Genomic DNA, 26457 nt, shown 5'->3' on the forward strand with positions numbered 1-26457 from the left:
GAGGTGACCAAGAACCCGATGGTCACTCTGACAGAGCTCCAGCATTTTTCTGTGGAGAGAGGAGAACCTTCCAGAAGAACAACCATCTCTGCAGCACACCACCAATCAGGCCTGTATGGTAGAGTGGCCAGACAGAAGCCACTCCTCAGTAAAAGGCACATAACAGCCTGCCTGGAGTTTGCCAAAAGGCACCTGAAGGACTCTCAGACCATGAGAAACAAAGATTGAACTCTTTGGCCTGAATGGCAAGCATCATGTCTGGAGGAAACCAGGCACCGCTCAACACCTGGCCAATACCATCCCTACAGTGAAGCATGGTGGTGGCAGTATCATGCTGTGGGGATGTTTTTCAGTGGCAGGAACTGGGAGACTAGTAAGGATTGAGGGAAAGATGAATGCAGCAATGTACAGAGACATCCTTGATGAAAACCTGCTCCAGAGCGCTCTGGACCTCAGACTGGGGTGAAGGTTCATCTTCCAATAACCCTAAGCACACAGCCAAGATAACAAAGGAGTGGCTACAGGACAACTCTGTGAATGTCCTTGAGTGGCCCAGCCAGAGCCCAGACTTGAACATCTCTGGAGAGATCTGAAAATGGCTTTGCACCGACGCTCCCCATCCAACCTGATGGAGCTTGAGAGGTGTTGCAAAGAAGAATGGGAGAAACTGCCCAAAAATAGGTGTGCCAAGCTTGTAGCATCATCCTCAAAAAGACTTGAGGCTGTAATTAGTGCCAAAGGTGCTTCAACAAAGTATTGAGCAAAGGCTGTGAATACTTATGTACATGTGATTCTTTTTTTTTCCGTTTTATATTTTTAATACATTTGCAAAGATTTCAAACAAACTTCTTTCACATTGTCATTATGGGGTATTGTTTGTAGAATTTTGAGGAAAATAATGAATTTAATCCATTTTGGAATAAGGCTGTAACATAACAAAATGTGGAAAAGTGAAGCGCTGTGAATACTTTCCGGATGCACTGTACTACCCAGGAAAAATGGTGTAATCGCATGGACTGTTGATGTCAGACGGGCTAGTTTGAGTATTTCTGTAACTGCTGATCTCCTAGTATTTTCACACACAACAGTCTCTAGAATTTACTCAGAATGGTGCCAAAAGCACAAAAAACAAAAAAAACAACAAAAAAAAAAAAACATCCAGTGAGGGGCTGTTCTGTGGACGGAAATGCCTTGCTGATGAGAGAGGTCAACAGAGAATGGGCAGACTGGTTTGAACTGACACAGTCTATGGTTAACTCTTTAATGGTTTACTCTCTATGATGTACAGAAGCAATCCATTGGTAGAACAAATACTTAGACCATAGTGTTATTAGTCATCAACTTTGCTTGTATCGAACAGTCTAGTCAATGTAATATTGGATAAGTACTCAATTCAGTTATATTTACTTTTGTTGGATGCACTAACTGGCCTGAAAATGGCCTGAAATGTTGTTTCTTTGTAGTTCAGTCTCAAAATTATTCTTCATTGTCAAAAGCATATGTTATTTCTGATTATCATTGGTTCAACAGAACTACATAGCTTTACAAGAAAGTACTTTGGCAGTATCATGATATCAGATGGTAATACTGAAAGATTATCATATTCTATACCATGGTATTTACATTGATCAGCCACAACATTAAAACCACCTGCCTAATATTGTGTAGGTCCCCCCGTGCCGCCAAAACAGCGTCAACCCGCATCTCAGAATAGCATTCTGACATGATATTCTTTTCACCACAATTGAATAGAGCGATGATCTGAGTTACCGTAGACTTTGTCAGTTCAAACCAGTCTGGCCATTCTCTGTTGACTTCTCTCATCAAAAATGCATTTCCATCCACAGAACTGCTGCTCACTGGATGTTTTTTTTGTTTTTGGCACCATTCGGTGTAAATTCTAGAGACTATTGTATACCAACAATCATGCCACACGCCGAATCACTTGAGATCAAATTTTTTTCCCCCATTCTGATGGTTGATGTGAACATTAACTGAAGCTCCTTACCCATATCTAAATGATTTTATGCACTGCACTGCTGCCACATGATTGGCTGATTAGATAATCGCATGGATGATTGTTAGTTCCAGATGGGCTGGTTTGAGTACTTCTGTAACTGCTGATCTCCTGGGATTTTCACACACAACAGTCTCTAGAATTTACTCAGAATGTTGCCAACAACAATAAACATCCAGTGACGGAAATGCCCTGGATACGTCACTGGATGAGGTCAACAGAGAATGGCCAGACTGGTTTGAACTGACAAAGTCTACGGTAACTCAGAAAACCACCCTGTGCAATTGTGGTGAGAAGAATATCATCTCAGAATGCTATTCTGAGATGCGGGTTGGCCCTGTTTTGGTGGCACGAGGGGGACCTACACAATATTAAGCAGTTGGTTTTAATGGTGTGGCTGATCAGTGTAAATACCATTGTATAGAATATGATAATCTTTCAGTATTACCATCTGATTTCATGGTACTGCCAAAGTACTTTCTTGTAAAGCTTTGTAGTTCTGTTGAACCAATGATAATCAGAAATTACATATACATTTGAAAATGAAGAATAATTTTGAGACTGAACTACAAAGAAACAACATTTCAGGCCATTTAGTGCATTCGACAAAAGTGAATATAACTGAATTGAGTACTTATCCAACATTACATTGACTAGACAGTTTTATACAAACAAAATTGATGACTAGTAACACTATGGTCTAAGTATTTGTTCTACCATTGGATGCTCATTGCTTCTGTATGTCATAGAGAGTAAAACATTAAAGAGTTAAAGCCGTGGTTTAGGCCAGAAGCCACTGCTGTAATTGGTTTACACAACAGGTAGTACACTAATCATCAACTGCCCCTATAACTCTCACTTTGCCCCAGACCGGTGAGGAACTCAATCCTGAAGACCACTGAGGTCAGATTTGTATCCTTGTAGAGTGTTTAAGGGTAGCTTCTAACGATTTTGCAGTTTTTGGCTCAGTTGACTACAAAAACTAGTAAACATAGTACATACAATACATAGTAGACACGTGAGATTAATGCAACTTTTATCTCAGGAGAAAAATCTAAGACTTAAGCAATACACTGAAAACATTGCAGGAAACCTAAAAAATGTGCTGTTTACTCAAAATAAAAAAAATTATAATCTGACTAAATCAATCTGACAAATTATGTTACACCAACAAAAGTCATTTTTATGGTTTAGATCAAGTAGAAATAGATTATTTAATTTACTTTTTTTTTTTCAAATGCTGTCTAGGTTGAACAGATGAAAGAGAATAGGTGTTAAATAAATCTCATTTGTGATTTTTCTTTCCATGTGTTCCACTTGATTGATCCCAATATCTTTTTCAGATACTTTTTATCTTTATTTTTTTACACTGTCATTGTAAAAAAATGTCCATTATTTTAGCAGAAAAAAATATAAAACACTAAAGTAAAAATTTTTTAATTAAATTGGTTAATGGGTAGTTCCCTTAACATATATGGTAAAAATATTATAATATATTTAACAAGACAATCTTTTTTTTTTTTTTTTTTTCAGACATTGAATCTGTCGCTTTGTTATTTACATCAAACATCTTTTTGTAAAATGTTTTGTATTTATCTACTGCATTTACATTCTAAACATTTTTAATAGTGGCTTAAGTGTCCAAATACATTTTGAGGTCACTGTATTTAAATGAAATCTCAGAAGAAGAGCTGAAACTATCCAAAAAAGTTAATAGTAACTAACTCAACAAGAGACGAGATGGGCTGTTAGCAGCTTCATTCCTTTGATCATGAGGGCCCTATATAAACAGGAAATTGACATACATTAGGAAAGGGGTGAAATTACCTTTAATTTGGAGCAGCATGGCTCTCGTCCCGTTTTCTTCTCTGCACTCATGTTGCCCTGAAAGCAAACGATACAAATGAAAGATGACAGAAAACTGCACAACAATGCTTCAACTGCAGGATCGTTCTTCCAGCAACATGATATTGTCGTGCAAAACAGCCATTGTTCAAGGGAATAAGAAAACATCTGAAGGGGAAAGACCCCTCAGGGTGGAGATGAGAGTGCATGGGTTTCAGAAATTGCACCACATTTCCTGCAAGAGGAAGGGTGTATGAAAAAAAAAAATCAAAGTTTTCAGGAATCATGGATAGCAGCCAGACACACATTGTTGATGTTGGTTTGATGATGAACACAATGAAATGTGGTGTGAGGAATGTTTTTTTATTTTTTTGGCTTTTTTTTGCAAAACACAAATGTTTGATGCGTTTTGCAAAAGCAAAGAAGTTTATATTTAGAGAACAGGGATATTTGTCAAAAGTACTATATAGTACTGTATCTCAGTAATTCTAAGGTTTTGAGTCAAATTCCAGTCAAAATTCAAACACCCATTCAAACATCTAATTCAAAAACTGAATTTTTATAGTGTCATCTATTATTTTATATCATGTTTTAATTTATTTGAAATTCTACTTTTCTGACAAAAAAATAAACTGAGCAATGGTAAATGGAAGATAGCACAGTTAATTCCTCCGATGAGCTAAGCATGTGCTAGGCTTTATTGACAGTGAAATTGACATACATAATCGACAATATTAAAGAATGCAAGATAATGATTCTCTGAATTTTAGTTTGTAGGAGTTCAAATTGTATAAATACATCAATTAAAAATAATAATTTAATTCAAGTATAAATTGATATTTAAAAAAGAAAATTATTTTGACCATTTTCCATTGTGGTACAGAGTTGCCATATGGCAATGTTTCCCAATTATTATTATTATTATTATTATTGTTATTATACTTTTTTTTTCTTTCAAAAATTGTTTTTTGTTTTTGTTATGTTTGTTTGTTCAGTCCAAAGTGTTTTTAATTTATTTTAAGCTGTAATGTTTATACACTACCGGTCAAAAGTCTGAGGTCACTTGCCTGAAATGTTTCCTCATGATCTTAAAAATCTTTTGATTTGAAGGCGAATGCTTAAATGTTTGAAATTAGTTTTGTAGACAAAAATATAATTGTGCCACCATATTAATTTATTTCATTATAAAACTGGAATGTAATAAAAAAAAAATTTAAAAAAAGCTTTTGAAATTGATGACTTGGACCAAATAATAAAGAAAAGCAGCCAATAAGTGCCCAACATAGATGGGAACTCCTTCAATACTGTTTAAAAAGCATCCCAGGGTGATACCTCAAGAAGTTGATTGAGAAAATGTCAAGAGTACATGTCTGCAAATTCTAGACAAAGGGTGACTACTTTGAAGATGCTAAAATATAACACAGTTTTGATTTATTTTGGATTTTGTTTAGTCACAACATAATTCCCATAGTTCCATTTATGTTATTCCATAGTTTTGATGACTTTACTATTATTCTAAAATGTGAAAAATAATAATAATAAAGAATGAGTAAGTGATCCTAAACTTTTGACCGGTAGTGTATATATAAATAAATGTAAATATATAAATATGATATATATATATATATATATATTTATTTATTTATTTATTGTAGTCAAGACATTAATTTACAGGGATTTAATTTCAAAACTAAACCTACCAGCAAATATAGGCTATTCACTGAAAAAACTGGACAAGCAGCCCCGTTCTCCCCTATATCTAAGCCTTAAGAAAATTTGATAACAGCAATAAATGTTCATCAGTACATAAAATCATGTATAATTAGGAATCCTACTCTTATACACATGACAATAACACAAACTATGACAATTCCATAAAAAAAAAATAAAAATAAAAAAAAAAACAGTTCATACTTTCAGTAAAAGCACAGTGAAAGACAGAGAGCCCATATTTACCTTTGCTGTAGCTTGCGTCCCTCAGAATGGAAGGAGGACTATGGGACTTTGCTCACAGGTAAAGTCTTATCATTCAATGTTATAATCTCATCTAATCAGTAACCAGTCATGTCCATTTGCTGATCATGTCAACAGATCACTCTGCAGTTACAGAGGACACCACAGACAAACAAACATGCCATCTAACACAGTGGCATGTATGTGTCTGTGCTGGACAAACAGAGTCGGGACGCTGCAGTGAAAGGTGGCTGATGGAAGACTGTACTGTCACTGCAAATGGTGCGTGTGGTTTATTGACCAGCCAGCGCTTACATGACTGTGAAATCACCTTTTACTTCAATTCAAATACTCCACATGACTGCGTAACAGCGGGTGTATAGTGACCAGTGCGAAATATTACATTTGCAGAACATTCAAGGAACCTCTATGTCCATGAACTACCAATATTACAATTCATACTGAAAAGAAAAGAAGTACTTTATCTACAATATATTGTAATAATAATAATAATAATAAAACTCATGGAACTTTAAGGTAGTGATCAATAATTGGCCATGTATTTATTTATTTATAATAATAATTATAGCCGGTGGTTGTAAAGAAACCACATAGAAAAAAAAAATGGGGGGGGGGGGTTTATTCTGACGGCTGTGTATAAAAAAGACAAAAACAGTAGTCGATATATATGTACAAAAATAAATAAAAGAACGTAAATGAAATGCAAAAAATACAAAAATGAAATATGGTACAGTGAAATATGGTAGAGGCTAATGTCAAAATAAAACACAAACAGGGCATTAGCCTACCCCTGTGCTTCAGCAAACATCACCTTAATTTATGCTTATATCATTCACAGCATTTTATGCATTTAACACATGCTTAAATCACTCTAAGCATTTTATGCATTTCTAACCAGACTTTAAGGCCATGTATAACAGTTTAAAACAATACAATTTTCATTATTTATTTATTTTTATTTATTTATTTTTTTCACATATAATACTTATTACACTTATTCACTAAACACTATGGGCTATAAATCATTATATAAGATATGCTTAATTCTAAATGTACATACCCAGTTCCTGCACATGTGCACCAGACTTGGTCAAACTCCACACATGCAATCCATATGCATCCTTCAAAAATCTTTCATAACAAACACTCAGTTTTAACACATATACTCTTGTGAACACATATTTAATGCAATTTAACAACATTTTGTGTAGAATTTTGATATTTACCCAAAGAATTGTCAACCGATGAACAAAACCGGGGGCTCTCTTGCCCAACGCATGCTCTCACGTTCTAATATGCTGGGTTTCCTTCCAAAATGTTTAGCGTTTTTTAACCGCATTTCTAAAAGTTTGACTTAAGAAAATACGAATTGTTGCATGTTTCCATCCACTAGGTAATGCACATTATCATGAGGGAGCCGCCTCGTCATGATTGAGCAGCTGAATGACCTCTCCCTGCTTTGGGGACAATTTTATTTTCAAGATTGGAGCAAGTATCTCATTTTATTAAATGCATCCATGAGACACAGCAGAATAAGTGTAATATCTGATATATGTGGGCTGAAATAGATAGGATGCCCACACAGCGCCAGTCTCTGCATACCTGGGAGTGCCCGCTCTCAAAACTGTTCTAGCGGATTGTGAGGACCCACTTTATCGACCAGCTGTGAGTTAAACACTTCCGAATGACAAGCGCTATGTTCAAATGTGTGCCAAGGTCGGACCTTTTGTTGGGACAGTCACATCAAACTATTGCACACACACAACACATGCACGAATGGTCAAAACACATCATCGTTTTGCGAATAAACCATTTCCATCACCTTAATGTGCATTTTAACTAATGCGAAACTCTTGAAAATCCTCCTCCTCCTAGTGCATTCAATTTTAAGTGAATTTAGGAAGTTTATTCGCATATCAAACTTTTCCATTCAGGATTTCTTATGCACAATTTCAAAATGCGCATAAAAATAGTTGATGGGTTGTTCATGAACGATTTGTTCATTTTGAACAAATCTTTTATATGACTCGAAAAAACGAGTGATTCGTTCATTTCGTCGTGGCCACGCATGAGCAAAATCCATGCTTGTGTTTCGTTCATTTGATGCGGGACAGCATCATAGGCTCTGTACTGGAAACAGAAATAATTAGTTCACCTCACGAGTCGGTCTTCAGATCTGAGTCTTTCATTCATTTCACATGTGACAGCTGCATAGATTTCACAGAGCATTTCTGGTCTCAAATTTTAGCTTCTTTATTACTTGCAATGTATAACTTTATGAATGTTTCTGTCATGATGGATCTTTTCCATAACATTGAATCTGGTAATAAAGTTTTAGATGAAGCTTTAAACTTTCTAAATGATGGGAAAAATAACATTTATAAAGCAAGATGCCTTAAATTCAAGTCCAGTCCCAAACTGTGCAACTTTTATCTTTTCTTCATAAAATATCATAGACTATAAAAGCTATTAGAAAACCCCATTTTATTGACTTGACTAATGAATTGATTTTGAATAAACTGTAATTAAATTTTCCCTCATGATGCATCCTCTTGTTGTATTATTTATGTCCTTATTGTTAACTGTAGACCTAAATCAAGTATTCCTTAAAGAATGTCCCTTGAATTTACTGACAGTCATCTAAGACCATTTTACTTTAATTTTACACTTGGCAGAAAAAATATTGTAAACACTTCCTGCATTAAATACATGAAAATAATTAATTATGCTGATTCTTATGATTTTAAAATCTAATTTATTGTCACACTATATGTATTTATCACGATACAAACAACTGCAACACAATGAACTGTAAGCTTTAAAGAGAAAAATGAACATCGTTTGTCATCTATGCAGAGCCTAGTAGCTGTCACGTGACAAATGAACGAAAGACTCATCAGATCTAAAGACTGTGTCTGGAGGTGAACTAATCAAATCTATTTCCTGTACAGATCCTATGCAGCTGTCACGTGACAAATGAATGAAATGGCTTGAATAAAGATTCGTTCATTTTGCTGAACGAGATTCAAAGACCCAAGTCAGTAAAATGATCTGATCTTCCCATCACAAAGCAGATCTACGGTATCATTTTCCTACAGTAGCCTATTTAAACTGCTGATCATGGCTTTTATCAGAAAAGACCACAATAATAGACAAATAATAATAATTCTGTGTTTCAATAATGTTCTTTCATTGTAAAGCACATTTCACACGAGTTGAGTCGAGGCGTCAACGCTCCGTTCAACGCCAGCATCAAGCGCCGCATTGCCCTCCACATGACGAGTTGCAGAAAGCGTCATAGAGGGCCAATTTACGTGTTTGCCACGTAAAAAAGTGGGAGGTGTGCACAATAAACATTGAAAACTTGTATATGGAAGAGAGAAAAAAAGCTTGCAGTTGCTTTGATAGCAGAAAGTAATAAAAAGACTCGCTAATGTTTAAGTCTAAGCGTTTTCTTGGTGAATTTAAATTAGTTCAGTAACTGGGGTCTCTGATATTCGTAAACGATAAGATAATATTTAATTAAAAGAAATGATGAGACATTCAATGTCTTTTCACAAAATTGGACAGTTTTTAAATAGTTCTTGTTGCTTAGTACTCTCAAAGACATTATTGGTGAAATTGTGTGTGTGAAAAACACTTTGGTGTAAAGTGACGTCACCTCATAGATTTCAATGTATTCTGCAGCGCTGACGCGAGTCATGTAAAAAACCCTTAACGTGTATAAATATCAGTCACTTTTGCTCATTAATTATTGCTCTTCACAATCACAAAAGTGACCGATTATGGTTTCAAAACGGCGAATTTCTCCGAAAGGTGAGGAGTTTGAATCCCTGAAATTATTTATTTATTTAATTTTTATTTTTATTTTAATTTTTTTTTTTTCATGCATTTATTTATTTTGTGGAATTTGATAATTTTCCACGGCACACGTAACAATCTTTCACGGGCACAGTGATTGATCTAGCACGTGTAACACAGCGGGCATATCAAAACTCTTAAAGGGGCCACATCCAATTTATGACCAGAGTTAAATTACATGAAATTTCTTGGCTTCATAATAATACAAATAATAATAATAGTAATAGTAATAATTGATATTAATAATACAGCTCTCATGGAACTTTAAGGTGTTTGTTTTTGTAGAGAGTGAAGTGTAAAAAAATGTTTTTATCTATAATTTAATATTTAGTATTAGTAGTATTTTCATTATTACTTAATATCAATAATACAACTCTCATGGAACTTTAAGGTATGTGTTAAAAATTAAAATAATAAAGAAAAAAGAAGTAATAATCATATTTTATTAATGTTAAAAAAATGTTTTATTAAAAAAGTTTTTTATCTATAATTTGATATATACATTTTAATAATAAAAACTCTCATGGAACGTTTTTGTAAGGTATTTGTTTTTAATTTGTTATTGAGAGGGAAGTGTAAAAGTAAACATTTTTAATTTTGACAAGAGACACATTAATGTATTAAATGATCGTATTTAATTATGAATCCATAAATTGGATTACAATAGCCATTAAGCATTTACACCTGAAATCAGGTTACAATCACATGTCTGATTTACAAATAGTCATGAAATCATATTCATATTACAGATACTTGATTACAAACAAGATATGTATAGTGTTATTGACATTATTCAGATAGGACAGAAAAACAAAACAGTTAATAAAAAGTACTAAAAATTAACGTGAAATGACATTTTATTACAGTTAACTCCAACAGTCCTGACGTATAAATATTCAATGTAGTCCCTTAATTAATATAAGGTAATTCAAACTGCATAATAATTATAAATAGACAACATTTCTTTAAAAAAGTTTTAGATGTTTCATTTCAGCTACTCAACTGCAGTTAGTTCATGGAAAACTGATAAAATGGCAGAATGGACTTGGCTATCATTTAGACAAGAAAAAGCATTGATTTTGGCATACATTGTCAGACAGACACTAAACATTCAATTGTGGCTCTTTAAGCATAAAGTTTTCACAAACAGCACAGAATGAAAAGTAGAAAATACAGTAATGTGTTGATCACTTAATTAGTTCACTGATCAAATCAATAGTGTTAGACCGATTGTGTCTCTAGGCTGCGATTTTGTGTTACTTAGTAGTTAACAGATGACAAAAATGGAAAGTTGGCTTGGCCATGCCAACTAAGCCCATACATCACATCAGTAGCTAAATATTAATCACACATAAACATGAAAACACACACACATTAATCACACCACTACATTAACCAGTATTCTCATACATCATAACATGCTGACACATGAAGCTCACATCTTGCATTCACAGCCTGTGATGTGTCTGTATGTGAAGTGTGTGGGGTTGTTTTTTCTGCAAGTCAGTTTGATTTCTCTCATCTCATAACTTCTCTCCTTACAGCACTTGTGATCCTGTTCTAACTGAAGTGTCCCATGAGACTGAACCCACCTGCAACACAACAGATACAGCTCTCAGCACTGGGGCCACACAAACAGATAATAATTGTAATACATCTGTGAGGCTAATTCATCTGAAACTGGCTTTGAGTTTGTGCACTTACACAAAATATATGGCATCATACGGACTTTTAAAATGTTAATTAGAGCTATTATTGTAATATTGGATATAATAATAATAATAATAGTTGTTATTATTATCAGCAGTATTATTAGTAGTCGTATATTTTTAGTATTCTTTATTTTTATACTGTTTAATATTATGCATTTTATCTTTCTTTTTAAATTGTTACTTAAAACTAAAGGTTTGTAACATCAGAGAAAAGCCACAAAACCGGTGTTCAGTATTCTGATATTATTTTTATTATTATTGCAATATTGTATATACTACTACTGCTACTACTACTACTAATAGTAGTAATAAAAATAATTATTATGAGCAGTATTAATATTATTACTGTTATTTTTTTCATTATTTTCATTCCGTTTAATATTGTCCATTTTATCTTTCCTTTTAAACTGTTGCTTAGAGCTAAAGGCTTGTAGCATCAGAGAAAAACCCCAACATTTTGTCCAATATTACTATATTAGTATTAGTGGTAGTAGTCGTGGTAGCAGGGCTCGAGTTGAGGGGGGAGTGAGGGAATGGCATCCGCCTTGTAAAACCTCCATCCTCCCTTACCATCCCCATTAGATTAAATGTGTCATGTATTACTTAGAACTAATCATGCAAGTAAAATATGTAATATTTCATTTTAATACGTTTGATAAATAACAGACTTTAATTCAGGGCAATTAGCCGGTCGGAATTAGATTTCGACATGTGTGAGGTTGCCAGATTTCTATAGGTGAAATCCCCCAATCAGATCTGGAGTTGTACAGTTTGGATATATGCTGCCAAGGTAACGCTTTAGTCACGCAATCTGGCAACATTGAACGCGTGAGCTCTTTCGCCACTGTGAAAAAACACTCCGGTTTTCTGAAAACACTGGCAGGTATGTCGGAGTTTGCTATGGGTTGACTTGTCCTTCCTAGTGTTCACATGAAACTTATGCCACAAGTTTTCAAATGTTTCACGCACTTTCAAACATGGTCAAGTAGTAGATTGGAGTAGAAAAAATGCATGTCTGCAGTGGGCGAACAATCTAGAAAAAACTCTTCATGATCATAACAGGGATTCTTTTTACAAGATTCGTCATAAAATACAATAACAGAGGGTAACAGGTGCATATTATGGCCATGTTTCCTAAGGGTCAATGAAGTGACGCACGTTTTTGTCCAGATCTATTAAATTAAAAATAAAAAAAAATGCAGTTCACACAAACCATTAACTTGAATACACCTCTATAATGAACAGTTTAAAGTCATATTGATATTTTTTTCTAAGGTTAAAGTCAAAAATTTAATGTGGTGTCCAGAGATAGTAAAGAAAATAATATATATATATATATATATATATATATATATATATATATATATATATATATATATATATTTCTTAAAATATGATTAAAAATTCATAATATTTATAAATTATTATTATTGTTTTATTATTATTTTCTTGAAAAATGTGTTTGAAAACTTTGGAAATTAATAATTAAGTTGTTTATACTTTCATATATTCAAGGTGCAAAGAAAGAATTATAATACTTTTTACTTAATGGTTACACCACATGACAATTTTAAAGTTATTTTTTATTTATTTATTTATTTAGTTTTTCCAAAAATGTATGAAACCTTTGTGTCTTTGTGTCCAAAATGTATGGACACAAAGATTACATTTCTGAGAACATGACACAAGTGTTTTAAACTACATTTTTAAAAGATTTCTCATTATAACCGTGTACAACCTTATTTGTCAATGACCCATAAGTATTAGACAACCCCCCCCATCCCCCCCCCCCCCAAAACACACACACAAAATCTTTGACTACACCATCCCCCTTGATTTTTTTTTTTACAAATCGACCACTGAGTAGTAGTAGTACAAACATTTTTCATGCCAATAAACCAAGTTAAAAGTAACTTACAAGATCAAACAAAAACTGTTCAAATCAAGCAATAGTTTTCTTAAATTGAAAATGTAAGAAAACAGTCACAAATAATGAAGAGTGAAACATATGTAATCCTACATAACTAGCAGCAATAATGTTCTGATAATACCCTCTAGTGGCCAAACAGCTATTTTCTAAGGAGCTAATTAATATTTGGCAGAAGTGGGGCCCTCATTTATGTTTAGTTGCATATCAGCTTTGGCTTTCAGCAGACAGTTAACAGACCCAAAATCAACATCCTGTAGCGAATATAGTTTACAAGGATCGAGCAGTGAAATATGTGCAAAAGACAAGATCAAATTAGGCTTGCTAGAGGAACTTTTTAAATTAATGTAAAATAATTAAGAGTTTTAGGATAAATGGGCAGTAAGTCTGATAATATGTACAACTTGCCTGTGGTGTGTCTCACACTGGCCTTCACAGCTGGGCAGCTCAACTTCCTGTGTGCAGTTTGCAACCGTGACATTCATCCTGGTCATTCTGGCAGTACAGTTAACATTACCTATGATACACAGAGGAATAATGACAAAACAAAACAACATCAACTTATGGCTCAAGTAAATCTTAATATATATATATATATATATATATATATATATATATATATATATATATATATATATATAGTTTTAATTTTACTTAGCTAAGAAATCTAAGATACTGGATAATGTAATCAAGCAAGTTAAAAGACAAGTATAGAATGTCTCATTTTGAATAAAGGTAAGGTTCACACAGTGGTAAAGGTAAGAGCTGATATAGAGTTTGTGGCTACATGAGACATTTGTCTTTGTTGTCTAACAGAGATCATATTTCATAAAGTGATTCTTTTGATAATCATTTGAACTGTGGTGTTATAGCAATAAAATGAGCTTTCATTTGATATGCCTTGACTATTTTAGGTCTATTTGAACAACTTTCATATTCAAATTCATATTTCTACATCATTACCACAGGGTGATGCTCATTTGAGACATTGTGATTTTCAGTGTTTGTATGTGCGATTTTGCTGGAACATATGGTGGTGACATCATGGTAACATTACACCCCATTGTAATGATTACTATAGTAAAGTTGTACCGAGAAATACATACATCAACACAGGACCAAATAGAAGAATGAAACAAGTCAATAAACCTACATGTATAGCAGCAATGATGCTTGTCCCATTCGCGTGAATCCTGCACACACAAAAGGCATGATATGTTGAGTTGCATTACAAAAAATTACAAAGCAAAACTATGGCTGATTGGCTGTACATTGATGTTGTTGATATGACTTGATGTGTTTTTCTGCATGCACACCTCAGCACAGGTCTGCAATGGACATATTCTTCTCTCCACCTCAGTTCCTGTCTCACTGCAGCTGAAAGACTCACATGGGCGTGAGGGGTCTTTCCAACTGTCACCCACCTGAACCCACCGGAGAGATAATTAAATCACATTCTGTTCAGATATTTAAGGAGGGCCAACTTGAATAATGTATTTAAATGTCACAAATACAGTATGTGAGCATAACTTCACCATGATAACCACAGTTCCCTCCACAATACCATACTACGTTTTTGTTACTACACTTGCTACAGTTTTGCTACAGTATTGTTACTACATTAAAATCCTAATAAATGAATTGGGGGATCTCTTTAAAAGTGTAACAGGCTTCCAGAATATTTCTGTTAAGCTGAAATTTGACATTTCTGTGCCACTGGTGGGTCACCAAACTGCAAAATAATTATCTTTGGCAAACAGGTATGTGCAAATAACCTGTCTAATATTTATGTTAACATGCATATGTAATGTTGACTGAAAATAAACATGATATAGTAGTTGTTTTTATGAATTTGTATTATAATAAACAAAGAAATATATATCCAGTTAAAGTAAACTTACATAATCATAAAAATATTATTTATGGAAGCGCAAATAGATTTTAGAAAAAAGCAGCCAATAAGTGCCCAGCATAGATGGGAACTCCTTCAATACTGTTTAAAAAGCATCCCAGGGTGATACCTCAAGAAGTTGATTGAGAAAATGTCAAGAGTACATGTCCGCAAATTCTAGGCAAAGGGTGACTACTTTGAAGATGCTAAAATATAACACAGTTTTGATTTATTTTGGATTTTGTTTAGTCACAACATAATTCCCATAGTTCCATTTATGTTATTCCATAGTTTTGATGACTTTACTATTATTCTAAAATGTGAAAGAAAAAAAAAATTATAATAAAGAATGAGTAAGTGTTTCAAAACTTTTGACCGGTAGTGTGTATATATATATATATATATATATATATATATATATATATATATATATATATATATATATATATATATAGTAAATCCCCCAAAAAACACTGATGTCGTAAGGGGGTGGAATGAGGTCTCAGTTTTGTCATAGTAACAACAGTATTTTGGCAGAAACTACAGCTACAATGGTAGTTTTTATAAGGCATACAGTACAAAATATATTAAGGGAGTCATATTTTTAAATCACCTAATTTTTTTTCTATGTAAATGTACATATATTTTTATGTAACTTGAATGTAATTCACAACTGTTTGTTACCACAACATCCCTTAGATGAGGCTTCTAAAACTACACAAAACAAACAAGATTCCCATTGTGAGTATAAATGCTAACTATATCCTTTACCTTGTAAGTCGTTCCATTGTACTCACAGGTCTTCTCAACTGTAATAGAGCAAAACAGACATTCAAAATCTGTTTTTGCAGCACTATGGCTTCAAAACTTAGATTAAAGCCAGAAGAAACCAATGTAAATAAGAATTATACACTTGTTCCCTGCGCTATTTGCAGTCTATGTGGGGCTTTAGACAGAGACGGAGAGATTTTACACATTACCGCAGATTTGATTGTTACAGCAGTCAGACACCAGTAAGGAGTTGGGGCTGCACACTGGACTGGGTTCTGTAGCTTTGGGTCTGCATTCTTCAGTTTTGGTTTGATTGTTACATTTGCATATGTGACAGTTTGATTCCCATACTGACCCCACCTTACACACAGAGAGAAACAGTATTTGCAATAAACATCTATTTACAGACTTGCCGTCCTAATATGTGATTTGGAGTATGTTGAAGTTATCTCTTACCGGCATGGGCTCGCCCAGTGGCCCTTTACAATCTGAAAAAGAAAACAAATAGGAAATTCAAGTTAAAATTTCCAAGTGATATAATATTTATATAACTGACATAACATACTCTTGGGAAGTTGATTGCATAAGGTGCATTGTTACTAAAAAAAAAAAAAAAAATTCTCATTCACATATTTCCAAATATTTTTGCTATTAAATGAATAAGCTAATTTAATAAAACAGTGAACATTAGTCAGAGATATGTAGTGGTTAATGTTCTGTAAAATTATTATTGTATCATTAATAAAGTTTTATTTAACATCAAGGCTATTTAACACATCCAGATATTAATTTTGTTAATATTGTTATTAACTACATTGTAGCATTTGATCATTTTAGCACGTGACCATGACACCGAACTGATGCAAAGCGTGAAAAGCGGAGTGCCCGTCTGTGGGTGTTTATGCACCATCTGCACAACGGATGACACGAAACAATAATGCTCTGCAAAAATTCAAAAGAAGGACATGATGGATATATTCGTTTGGAACTATATCAGATTGCAGGTGGATTTTTTAGCCCAGAGCCTCCATTAATTTCCGACCCTGGATGGAACTAGAGATGGAGATGAGAGATGTAACAGGTGTTTAAGTGTCTCTCTTCATCATGCAGCTGGAACATTACACAAAGTATTTTTTTTATTTCTGCTTTCTTGCAGATGTGCTGCATTATGAAAAATGAGGGAGTGCCAAGAAATGAATGGTGTTTGTCATCACGCATTTGCAATTTTAACAGCTTTGTTTATTATAAACAGGAACTATATAGTTTTATTGCGTAGCAAAGACGTGGTATAACAATATTTGCATGTGGAATTAGCAGGTTTAGAAAGGTTTATACATCTGTAACATCTTAAGTTCAGTATCTATGCAACAAAGCACTTTTTCACTTCGCGCGCTCACACTTCTGACACTGCTGACAGCTGCACGAGAGAGAGGGGAGACAGAGCGGATTTATTTGCGCACCTTTTGGAATTACAGTTTGATACAAAAACAAGTTTATTGATTTGATTTGTTCATCTGTATCTATTTTATTTACTAATTTGCAGCTGCACTGTAAAGTGAATAAAAGTGTGCGGGAATTTCCCGCATTATGAACGTGGAAATTGCGGGAGTTATTAAAATCATGTGCAATACCTGCAATCCTGCGCCGAATTTCAGGCTCTGTAATCTGATTTATATTAATATATTAAAGTTGCCCTGGTTCCCCTCCTTTATAATTTCATTCACAAAAAAAAACAGAACAAAAAAAAAAAACACATTACTCTACAATCTGCTAAATTAATGCAATGAAAAATCCGTCAATAGCATTTTTTTATTTTTTTTCACTCTTGTCATATACTTCAAGGTGGGCCAAATAATAGGTCATTTCGGGTCCTAGTTTTGGCATCCCTGGATTAGAATATACACTTTTATTTATGCATTGTAAACTAAAATCTTGAATTAATAAAAGTATCATAAAGTAAACAAAAAATAAATAAATGTGTACATTCAGTAATTATAAATATTACTAGAGGCCAAAACAATACTTCTGCCATAGTACGCTCAAAACTTGGTTTTAAATGGATTTTAAACAATGGTTTTATATTATTTGCTTGAATTTGGCAAGTGTGTAAATGAAGTCACTCACAAGGGCATTCATGCAGACAGATTTGCTTGTGTTCCTCGGCAAGGGCTTGTCCGTCTGGGCAAAAGCAGCCTGATCTCAGATTAACCACAGATGTTGCAGGCACGCGCATGCTGCGGAGACAGTAAAATGATGCCATGAGCTCATAAAGATTTAAGTACAACATAACGCCCACCAGCATAACATGCAATTCTAGTCCCTAGTAATTAAAAAAATTTAAAAAACACTTTTTAAGAGGTAAATGGAAAAAATCAACACAAAGACAAGCTAAACAAAATAAAAGGTGGCACGGTGAACACTGAAAAGAAAATAGGCTTGTTTCCTTGAAACTTGAACTTTAATTGATAGGTGAAATATGACACAAGGCCTGCACTGTGGGAAACGCTTAAATCACTTAAAGTGAAAACTTTCTCACCCGCCTTGACACACGTCATTTGGAGTCTGTCGACACTCATCATAGATCATTCCTTCAGGACATTTGACCTCTGGAACAAAAACATAGAAACATTAGAAGAGAGCAACACAAAGTCTGCTAACTGCAGGCAAATACATATGGTCCTTGAAGATTAAGTTACAAAGTCCAATCCAGGTAAATGATAAAAAAGTTTCTTAAAGTTATAGAAACACGCTGCATCCCAGTTCACACACTAATCGTCCTACATTTTAAGCGAATTAAGCTAGATGTGAATGCTAAAACAAAAACAGTATCAGATAAGGGATAGTCTTTAAAAGAGGTATAGGAATTGCAGTGCAGAATTTTGACTCCCTAGTATCTCTATGTTTAGTGTTAGGTGTAGGGATGGACTTAAGGGTAGGGACCAGTGAGGTTAGGATTAGGGGTGGGCTTAAGGGATAAGGGCAGGTAGCGGGGAGTCAGAATCAGGTAGCGGGGAGTCAGAATCAGGTAGTGGGGAGTCAGAATCCGGCACACAGTCGGAGTGCTATTCTGGACCGTTCTGCCCCAATTTAACCCCTGAGTGTAGCTACACTGCCAGTTACTGACAAAAAGTAGCTACTATATTGGGGCTATTTTAGAGGGCTTCACATATTTCTGCATTAAACATCAAATTTGCTCTGACTGGCTATAACTGTGCCGTATTCACACAGCAGTATCACATTTATGGATACTGGGCATATGAAATTGTTATTCTTATTGCAACTCGTCTAGAGTGAGTGAGTGAAACTGGAAGCAGCTTCACAACAATAAACAGAAATGAACACATATTATTCCTTGTAAGACTGAGATACGGTTCTCTTACCGCAGAGGCCATTGGTGAAAGGTCTCCAGTGCACACAGATGCCAATCCTCTTGCACTCGGATGCTGCGTACTCCAGAGAGGAACAGGAACTATTGGTTAAGCAGTGGTCAAACCTGCAGTTATTCTCCACGGACGTGAGGTTGATAATTTTGCTGCACTCCGCGAACACTCTGAAAAACAAAAACAAAAAACAGATTTCACTCACAATTATTACAGACACAATGCATGCAACAGACAGCTTGAGATATTTTTTTTAATCGATAAGAAGACATGCGCATAAACTATGATGGAAACACATTTATGGAATAAATACACAAATCATGTGACTGAACAATTCGCTCATAACTGGAATAACCAGTGGACTAAGATCATTGCATAACATCTCAAATGTTGCTCTGGTTATTCTGAATTGCCGGACAAAAAGCCTGTGATCAAAATGATTGGGTAATTTTATCCCCCAGAACAGTCTGACATCTGTGCATAATCTGCCACCGATTGTATAAAAACATGAGGTTTGTGAAAGTATTTTGTCTGCACACTCTAAAAGTAATATTATATTGAACAAAACTTACAATTTACACAGAAGTGAGTTTTTTTTCTCTTGAACACATAGGATGGAAACGCTGCTTTATTAGCAAATAAAGTTTTTCCGATATTCCGATATTTTGCATAGATTAAATTCCTAACTTGGATGGAAACATGACTAGTGTAAGGGGAAAAGTTACTATAGTAATAGGGGTGGGCGGCATGATCAAAATCTTATATCTCAGTGTATATCACAATGTATAAACATTCATTATTGGATAATTTCTGTTTTTACATAGAGCCTAACTGATGCATATCACAGATTATTCATTATAAATGAATGATTGCCACACATGAGTGAAAAACAAAAGACTCAAAACAGTCAAATCAATATTATTAAATGGATAATTCAGACTCTAAATTCTGGGAACTTGAAGTTTTAAGCCATTGTAAAATAGCAGACTTGCAATATTGCTTTGCAACCATAAACACTCAGTACGTTTACATGCTCTTTAAAAGTTTGATTTCAGTCAGACTAAAACAATAATTTGCTTTAAAATGTCATGTAAATGCTTTAGTCCGAATGAATCCCACTCGTCCGATTTTTGTTTAGTCGGACTAACAAACTGAGGTAATGCGATTGTAGTTCAACTTCGTCCAGTTTATGTATACATCTCAATCTCGGACCGTAGCTGGCCTTGACATTGTACGCATGGTAAGTATTATTAACAAATAGTCTCCCTTCTTTACTTTAAATGCCCATTACAGACTATACTTTGATCTGTGACGTATTTCAAGCTTATTGCATTTGTGACCAACATTTGGGAAGTGATCATTTTGACAAACTTGTAATATAATAGACATTTATCATCTGTGAAAGAAGCGGCCAATGCAGTCTTTTGTGATTTAGCTATCGTGGAAGGGCGATATTGCGATTTTAGTCTTAATCAATTGTGCAGCCTTAATAGATAACATACTGATGTCTTTACCCTTTAAGTACTAGTAGCCTTGAACCAAACCAACATCTACTACATGAATCACAAAGTTACAATCTTTGATTTAAAATGAAAAGTATATAACTGTGTACATAAATTATTTTATGAGAGAATGAACTACTCATCATATGAAGCGTTGCAAATGATGTATCTGAATCAAAAGTGAAAACATAATGATTGTAAGTATAAAAACAATACAATTAAGTTTTAATATATTAAAAAGACTCAGTTATGTCATTTACAATGCTTAATGGGAGTAGACTGTCACTACTGAGCTATTTTTTCAATTTTCATTTCCATGGTAAGAACGACTTCTCTGATTGGTTAATCTCTCTTCAGGACTATGGGTTGTGTAGTTTTCTAAACAGATTTCGACATATAAGGTTGATTTAATTATAAATAAAGTTGAATTCAAACTGAATTGTGGCTTCAGAAGCATATACGTATTATCGCTTATGGTAGATCTGTCTTTGAAGGTTTATACATTATTGCTATATAAGAAAATGAATAGGATTTTTACTTCCAGAACCCAACTGTTACGCTCTATGGACATAAGTGGATTGAAAAACATTCATCAGTTGCTTACTCATGCTGAAGGAGATCGCATATTGGTGCATAGCAGGGAGGTGGAGGAGTTGGTGGGTCATGGATACAACTAAATTCTTGAGGAGGAGATTTACAGTAGGGCTTCAGAGGATCTTTTACGACCCAGTCATATGCAGTCTTATCACAGCAGTAATCCTTTTCAACTACACCATTTCTGCGTATGCACGACTGCCCACCGCAAACACCTGTGAAGCAAATCAAGTGAAGCAAGAGAGACCAAGTTGACATTATCTCTTAATTCAATACATTTGTAGTATTAGATTACCATTATCAGTTACATTATGAAAATCTGATGATTTCTTCAAGCATTAAAGGAGAAATAATTATAAATGGCATACCACACTGTCCTTGGGTGTTGTTGAGAAAGTGTTCTCTTGCCAGGTTGACTACTAGTGTGTTGAACGGTGTAAGAGAAACATAGGAACGGATAGGTTTTATGTAGACATACACCTGGCCACCATTGCTTTCAAACCTGAAGACCTCATGATCATATGGTGGCTTGATAATTTCCTGGTTCAAAGTAGACTGGAAATGAAGATAGAGGCAGCTTAGAATGAGGACAACTCTGTTTCAGGAATTTCCAGAAAAAAGATTATTCATTAGATTTGATTATTAATCTCCCAATTACTAGCCATGGACCGCCTATAATCCGCAGACTTCACGTCTGATACATCTTGCACAAAAATGATGTGTGACACTATGGAGAACACCGTGACCATTTCTGTCTTCCTGTAATAGCCTATCGTTTGTGTTCATTTTTAAGGTCTTTTATAATGAGCCTACCTCCACCATGGATTCCTCTGTATCCTCTGCAACAACTGTCATAAGTGTGACAGTGTCATTGCTGTACTGTAATGTGATGCCTTTAGCACAGGAAGCATCAAAATCAGGCTCACAGAAGTAGTTGTCTACAGTAATGCTTAAATGGTGAATCAGTACTCTCTCCTCCACTAGAGTGTAGGTGCAGTTGTCCAGAAAGTCAAAAGCGACACCCTGGAAGGAGATGTAGTGAGGGTCACCATAAAGCTGACACTGGCCTGAGGAGGGAAACAGGAAAAACTATATGTGATTTCTGAAAATGAAAAAAACTAAACGTGATTTCTAGCCAACCAGTAGCTTACAGTTATAGGAACTGTCCAGGTTCGATACAAGTTAAGATCAACCGACAACATTTGCAGCATAATGTTGATACAACAAGAATATGTTCGACTTGTCCCTTGTTTATTTAAAAAGAAGAAGCAAAAAACGCAGTTACAGTAGGCATTTACAATGACGTAAATGGGGCTAGTCCGTAAATGTTACACATTGTTTCGAAATGTAGAGCCACAAAATGTAAACATAACACATAAGTTAACATGATTTTAGTGTGATAAAATCTCTGTTCTACATTATTTAAGTGTGATAAAATCGCTTACAGGGTTTAGGGGCATTGCGTCATGTTTGTCAAAAAAGTGTAATGTTTTAAATTTTTAATTCTTGTAATCTGTTTACCATTACTGGATTTCAGTGATGATAGTTACTTTTAAGTACATTACTTTGGTAACACATATTTTAAAAATAATATTATTTATGTAGATTTTTACTGTATGTAAAACATAATTATGTTCATGAGTACGTCTGTTTGCATTTCTGTGACAGCAGAAGTCACTAACGAGTTAGTTGAATTGAATGTAATATATGAGTAGAATGTATGACATTATTTTGAATTTGTTAAGCGAAAAACTTCTGTAAAAAATATTTTAGAAAATAACTTAAAAGTAATCAGTAATCTGATTACAATTTTAGAGAAGTAAAGCTTTGAGTAACTAAAACAATACTGCGTATTACATACACACATAGGCTACTGTACATTTAAAAGTTATTGTAGTTTGCTACTTTTTGTTAGTACCTAGCACAGCTAAATACTTTTTTAAATGTGCAGCTTGTAGATTGGAAAGTGACATCAAAGTAGCTTCCTCAACACTTAACCACACTTAAAATCTTAATCACACATTAGAATCGTAAAAAACAGTTAACTTACAGTCACACTGCCAGCTTTCACAGCAAGTCGTCTCATTTTTAACCAGACTTTTCTTGTCTCCAGGGCAATCAGTCCTGTCTTCGAGTGCTGGGCAGGTAAAAGGTTTTACCTCAATGACTCCAGCCGTACAGGCTTTATCAGCACAATCTTCTATCCAAGTAGCTCCACACGGCCAGCTTTTGTTTCGCATCACATCTTTGCACTCACACACTGATTTGAAACAGACGTGAAAATTAATCAAAACATGTAGCACATAGAAACCAATACTGTTTTAGTTCAGCTTAGTAGTAGAACTTAGTGCATTTGGAACTTAGTCCAAATGTGGTCCAAACAGCTTAGACTACCATCAATCTAATGCTGGTCCAGGCTGGTTTATGCTAGTTTTTGCTGGTTTAATGCTGGTTAAGCTAGTAGATTAGCTATGCTAAGCTAGCAAAGCTGATCAACCATGGATTTTTGGTGAAGCTGGTTAAACAAATAATATTGCTGGTAAAGCTAATTGAGAAGCTTGGTGGGGACAACAGCATCCTATTTTGGGGACAAGCATCAAAAACACAATATAGTTGCTGCTGATCAACAATACTGGTCTTTGTAGCGAGGTTTTCATAAGTAATACAGTATTCATGAGTTGCAGACTGAGTAGTACTGGTACCTGGAGTTGTACTGAGTACAGATGTCGATGAAGAGGTCATTGTTGTCAGCTTTACAGTCGTAGTGTCCACTATTTTGGGTGTTGGTTTTGGAGTAGCATTGGTAATGGTGGGGGAAGAAAAACACACAAAATACATTGATGACTATCAAAAGCTCACGACTGATAATAACTAAACAACTTAGAGTTGAAGTCAGAAGTTTCCATACACTTAGGTTGAAATCACTAAAACTCATTTTTTTAACCACTCCACAGATTTAATATTAGCAAACTATAGTTTTGGCAAGTCGTTTAGGACATCTACTTTGTGCATGACACAAGTAATTTTTCCAATTGCTTACAGACATATTGTTTCACTTTTAATTGACTATATCACAATTCCAGTGGGTCAGAAGTTTACATACACTAAGTTAACAGTGCCTTTAAGCAGCTTGGAAAGTTCCAGAAAATTATGTCAAGCCTTTAGGCAATTAGTCAATTAGCTTCTGACAGAGGTGTACTGAACTGGAGGTGTACCTGTGGATGTGTAAAAGCCTACCTTCAAACTCGGTGCCTGTTTGCTTGTCATCATGGGAAAATCAAAAGAAATCAGCTAAGACCTCAGAAATTATTTTTGGACAACCACAAGTCTGGTTCATCCTTTGGAGCAATTTCCAAATGCCTGAAGGTACCACGTTCATCAGTACAAACAATAGTGCGCAAGTATATACACCATGGGACCATGCAGCCATCATAGTGCTCAGGAAGAAGATGCATTCTGTCTCCTAGAGGCGAGCGTACTTTTGTGCGAAAAGTGCAAATTAATCCCAGAACAACATCAAAGGACCTTGTAAAGATGCTGGATGAAACAGGTAGACAAGTATCTATATCCACAGTAAAAGGCTGCTCAGCAAGGAAGAAGCCACTGCTCCAAAACCACCATAAAAAAAGCCAGACTACAGTTTGCAAGTGCACATGGGGACAAAGATCTTACTTTTTGGAGAATGACCATTGTGATGTTTGGAGGAAAAAGGGTGAAGCTTGCAAGCCGAAGAACACCATCCCAACCGTGAAGCATGGGGGTGGCAGCATCATGTTGTGGGGGGCTGCAGCAGGGACTGGTGCACTTCACAAAATAGATAGCATCATGACGAAGGAAAATTATGTGGATATATTGAAAGTTAAAACTTGGTCACAAATGGGTTTTCCAAATGGACAATGACCCCAAGCATACCTCTGGATTTGTGGCAAAATGGCTTAAGGACAACAAAGTCAAGGTTTTGGAGTTGCCATCACAAAGCCCTGATCTCAATCTGATAGAAAATTTGTGGGCAGAACTGAAAAAGCGTGTGCGAGCAAGGAGGCCTACAAACCTGACTCAGTTACACCAGTTCTGTCTGGAGGAATGGGCCAAAAAAAAATAAAAAATATTACTGTGAGAAGCTTGTGCAAGGCTACCCAAAACGTTTGACCCAAGTTAAACAATTTAAAGGCAATGCTGCCAAATACTAACAAAGTGTATGTAAACTTCTGACCCACTGGGAATGTGATGAAAGAAATAAAAGCTGAAATAAATCATTCTCTCTACTATTATTCTGACATTTCACATTCTTAAAATAAAGTAGTGATCCTAAATGACCTAAGACAGGGAATGTTTTCTACGATTAAATGTCAGGAATGAGTTTAAATGTGTATGTAAACTTCTGACTTCAACTGTATGTGAAAAGTGGATTGATATACTAATAAAACTAAAATTTAATCAATAAATAAAAGAGAGAGAGAGAGAGAGAGAGAGAGAGAGAGAGAGAGAGAGAGAGAGAGAGAGAGAGAGATCTGAAACCATTTACAAGTCCAGATACAAGTTAAAATGTGTAAAGATAACTGACTTATTTTTTACTGAAGACTTTCACTGGAATTACTGTTATTTTGCTGCTGCATCCTGCAGACTTGTTAACAATAAAGTTTTGCACATGGTCTTATGTAATTGTTTTTTGTTTTCCTATTTTAAAATGAAATAATGTATTGTTAGAGGTTTTTGTTTATTTACACAAAGAGTACTCCCAATCAGTTCCACACAGTGAATTATAGATGTTCTAAACTCGTTAATAAAAAAACTGGTATCGGATTGGGATTGGTATCGGAATCGGATTGGAAGAGAAAAAATGGTATCGTTCCATCCCTACTTGTAATTATAAGTTCTGCAAAGACTGGAAAACTTTTTAAATATCGGAGACTCGTAATTATGGTAATTCTGACATGAAGTTAACACACCATTAGTATCTGAACGTAGTGCACTTGAAACTTA

General features: G+C 34.7%; 1 protein-coding gene across 1 annotated transcript in view; it reads right to left on the reverse strand.

Moving 5' to 3' along the window:
- Positions 1–5886, reverse strand: part of LOC127436776 (solute carrier organic anion transporter family member 1C1-like) — a 35775-nt gene extending 29889 nt beyond the window's left edge. The window contains exons 1-2 of the mRNA XM_051691148.1: positions 5819–5886; positions 3845–3901 (exon numbers count right to left, since the gene is read on the reverse strand). Of these exons, the coding sequence (XP_051547108.1) occupies positions 3845–3895 (51 nt within the window). The 5' untranslated portion in view covers positions 3896–3901; positions 5819–5886. The remainder of the gene's footprint in view (positions 1–3844; positions 3902–5818) is intronic.
- Positions 5887–26457: the final 20571 nt, after the last annotated feature.

Source organism: Myxocyprinus asiaticus, chromosome 47, assembly GCF_019703515.2.
Source record: "Myxocyprinus asiaticus isolate MX2 ecotype Aquarium Trade chromosome 47, UBuf_Myxa_2, whole genome shotgun sequence".
Taxonomy (NCBI): domain Eukaryota; kingdom Metazoa; phylum Chordata; class Actinopteri; order Cypriniformes; family Catostomidae; genus Myxocyprinus; species Myxocyprinus asiaticus.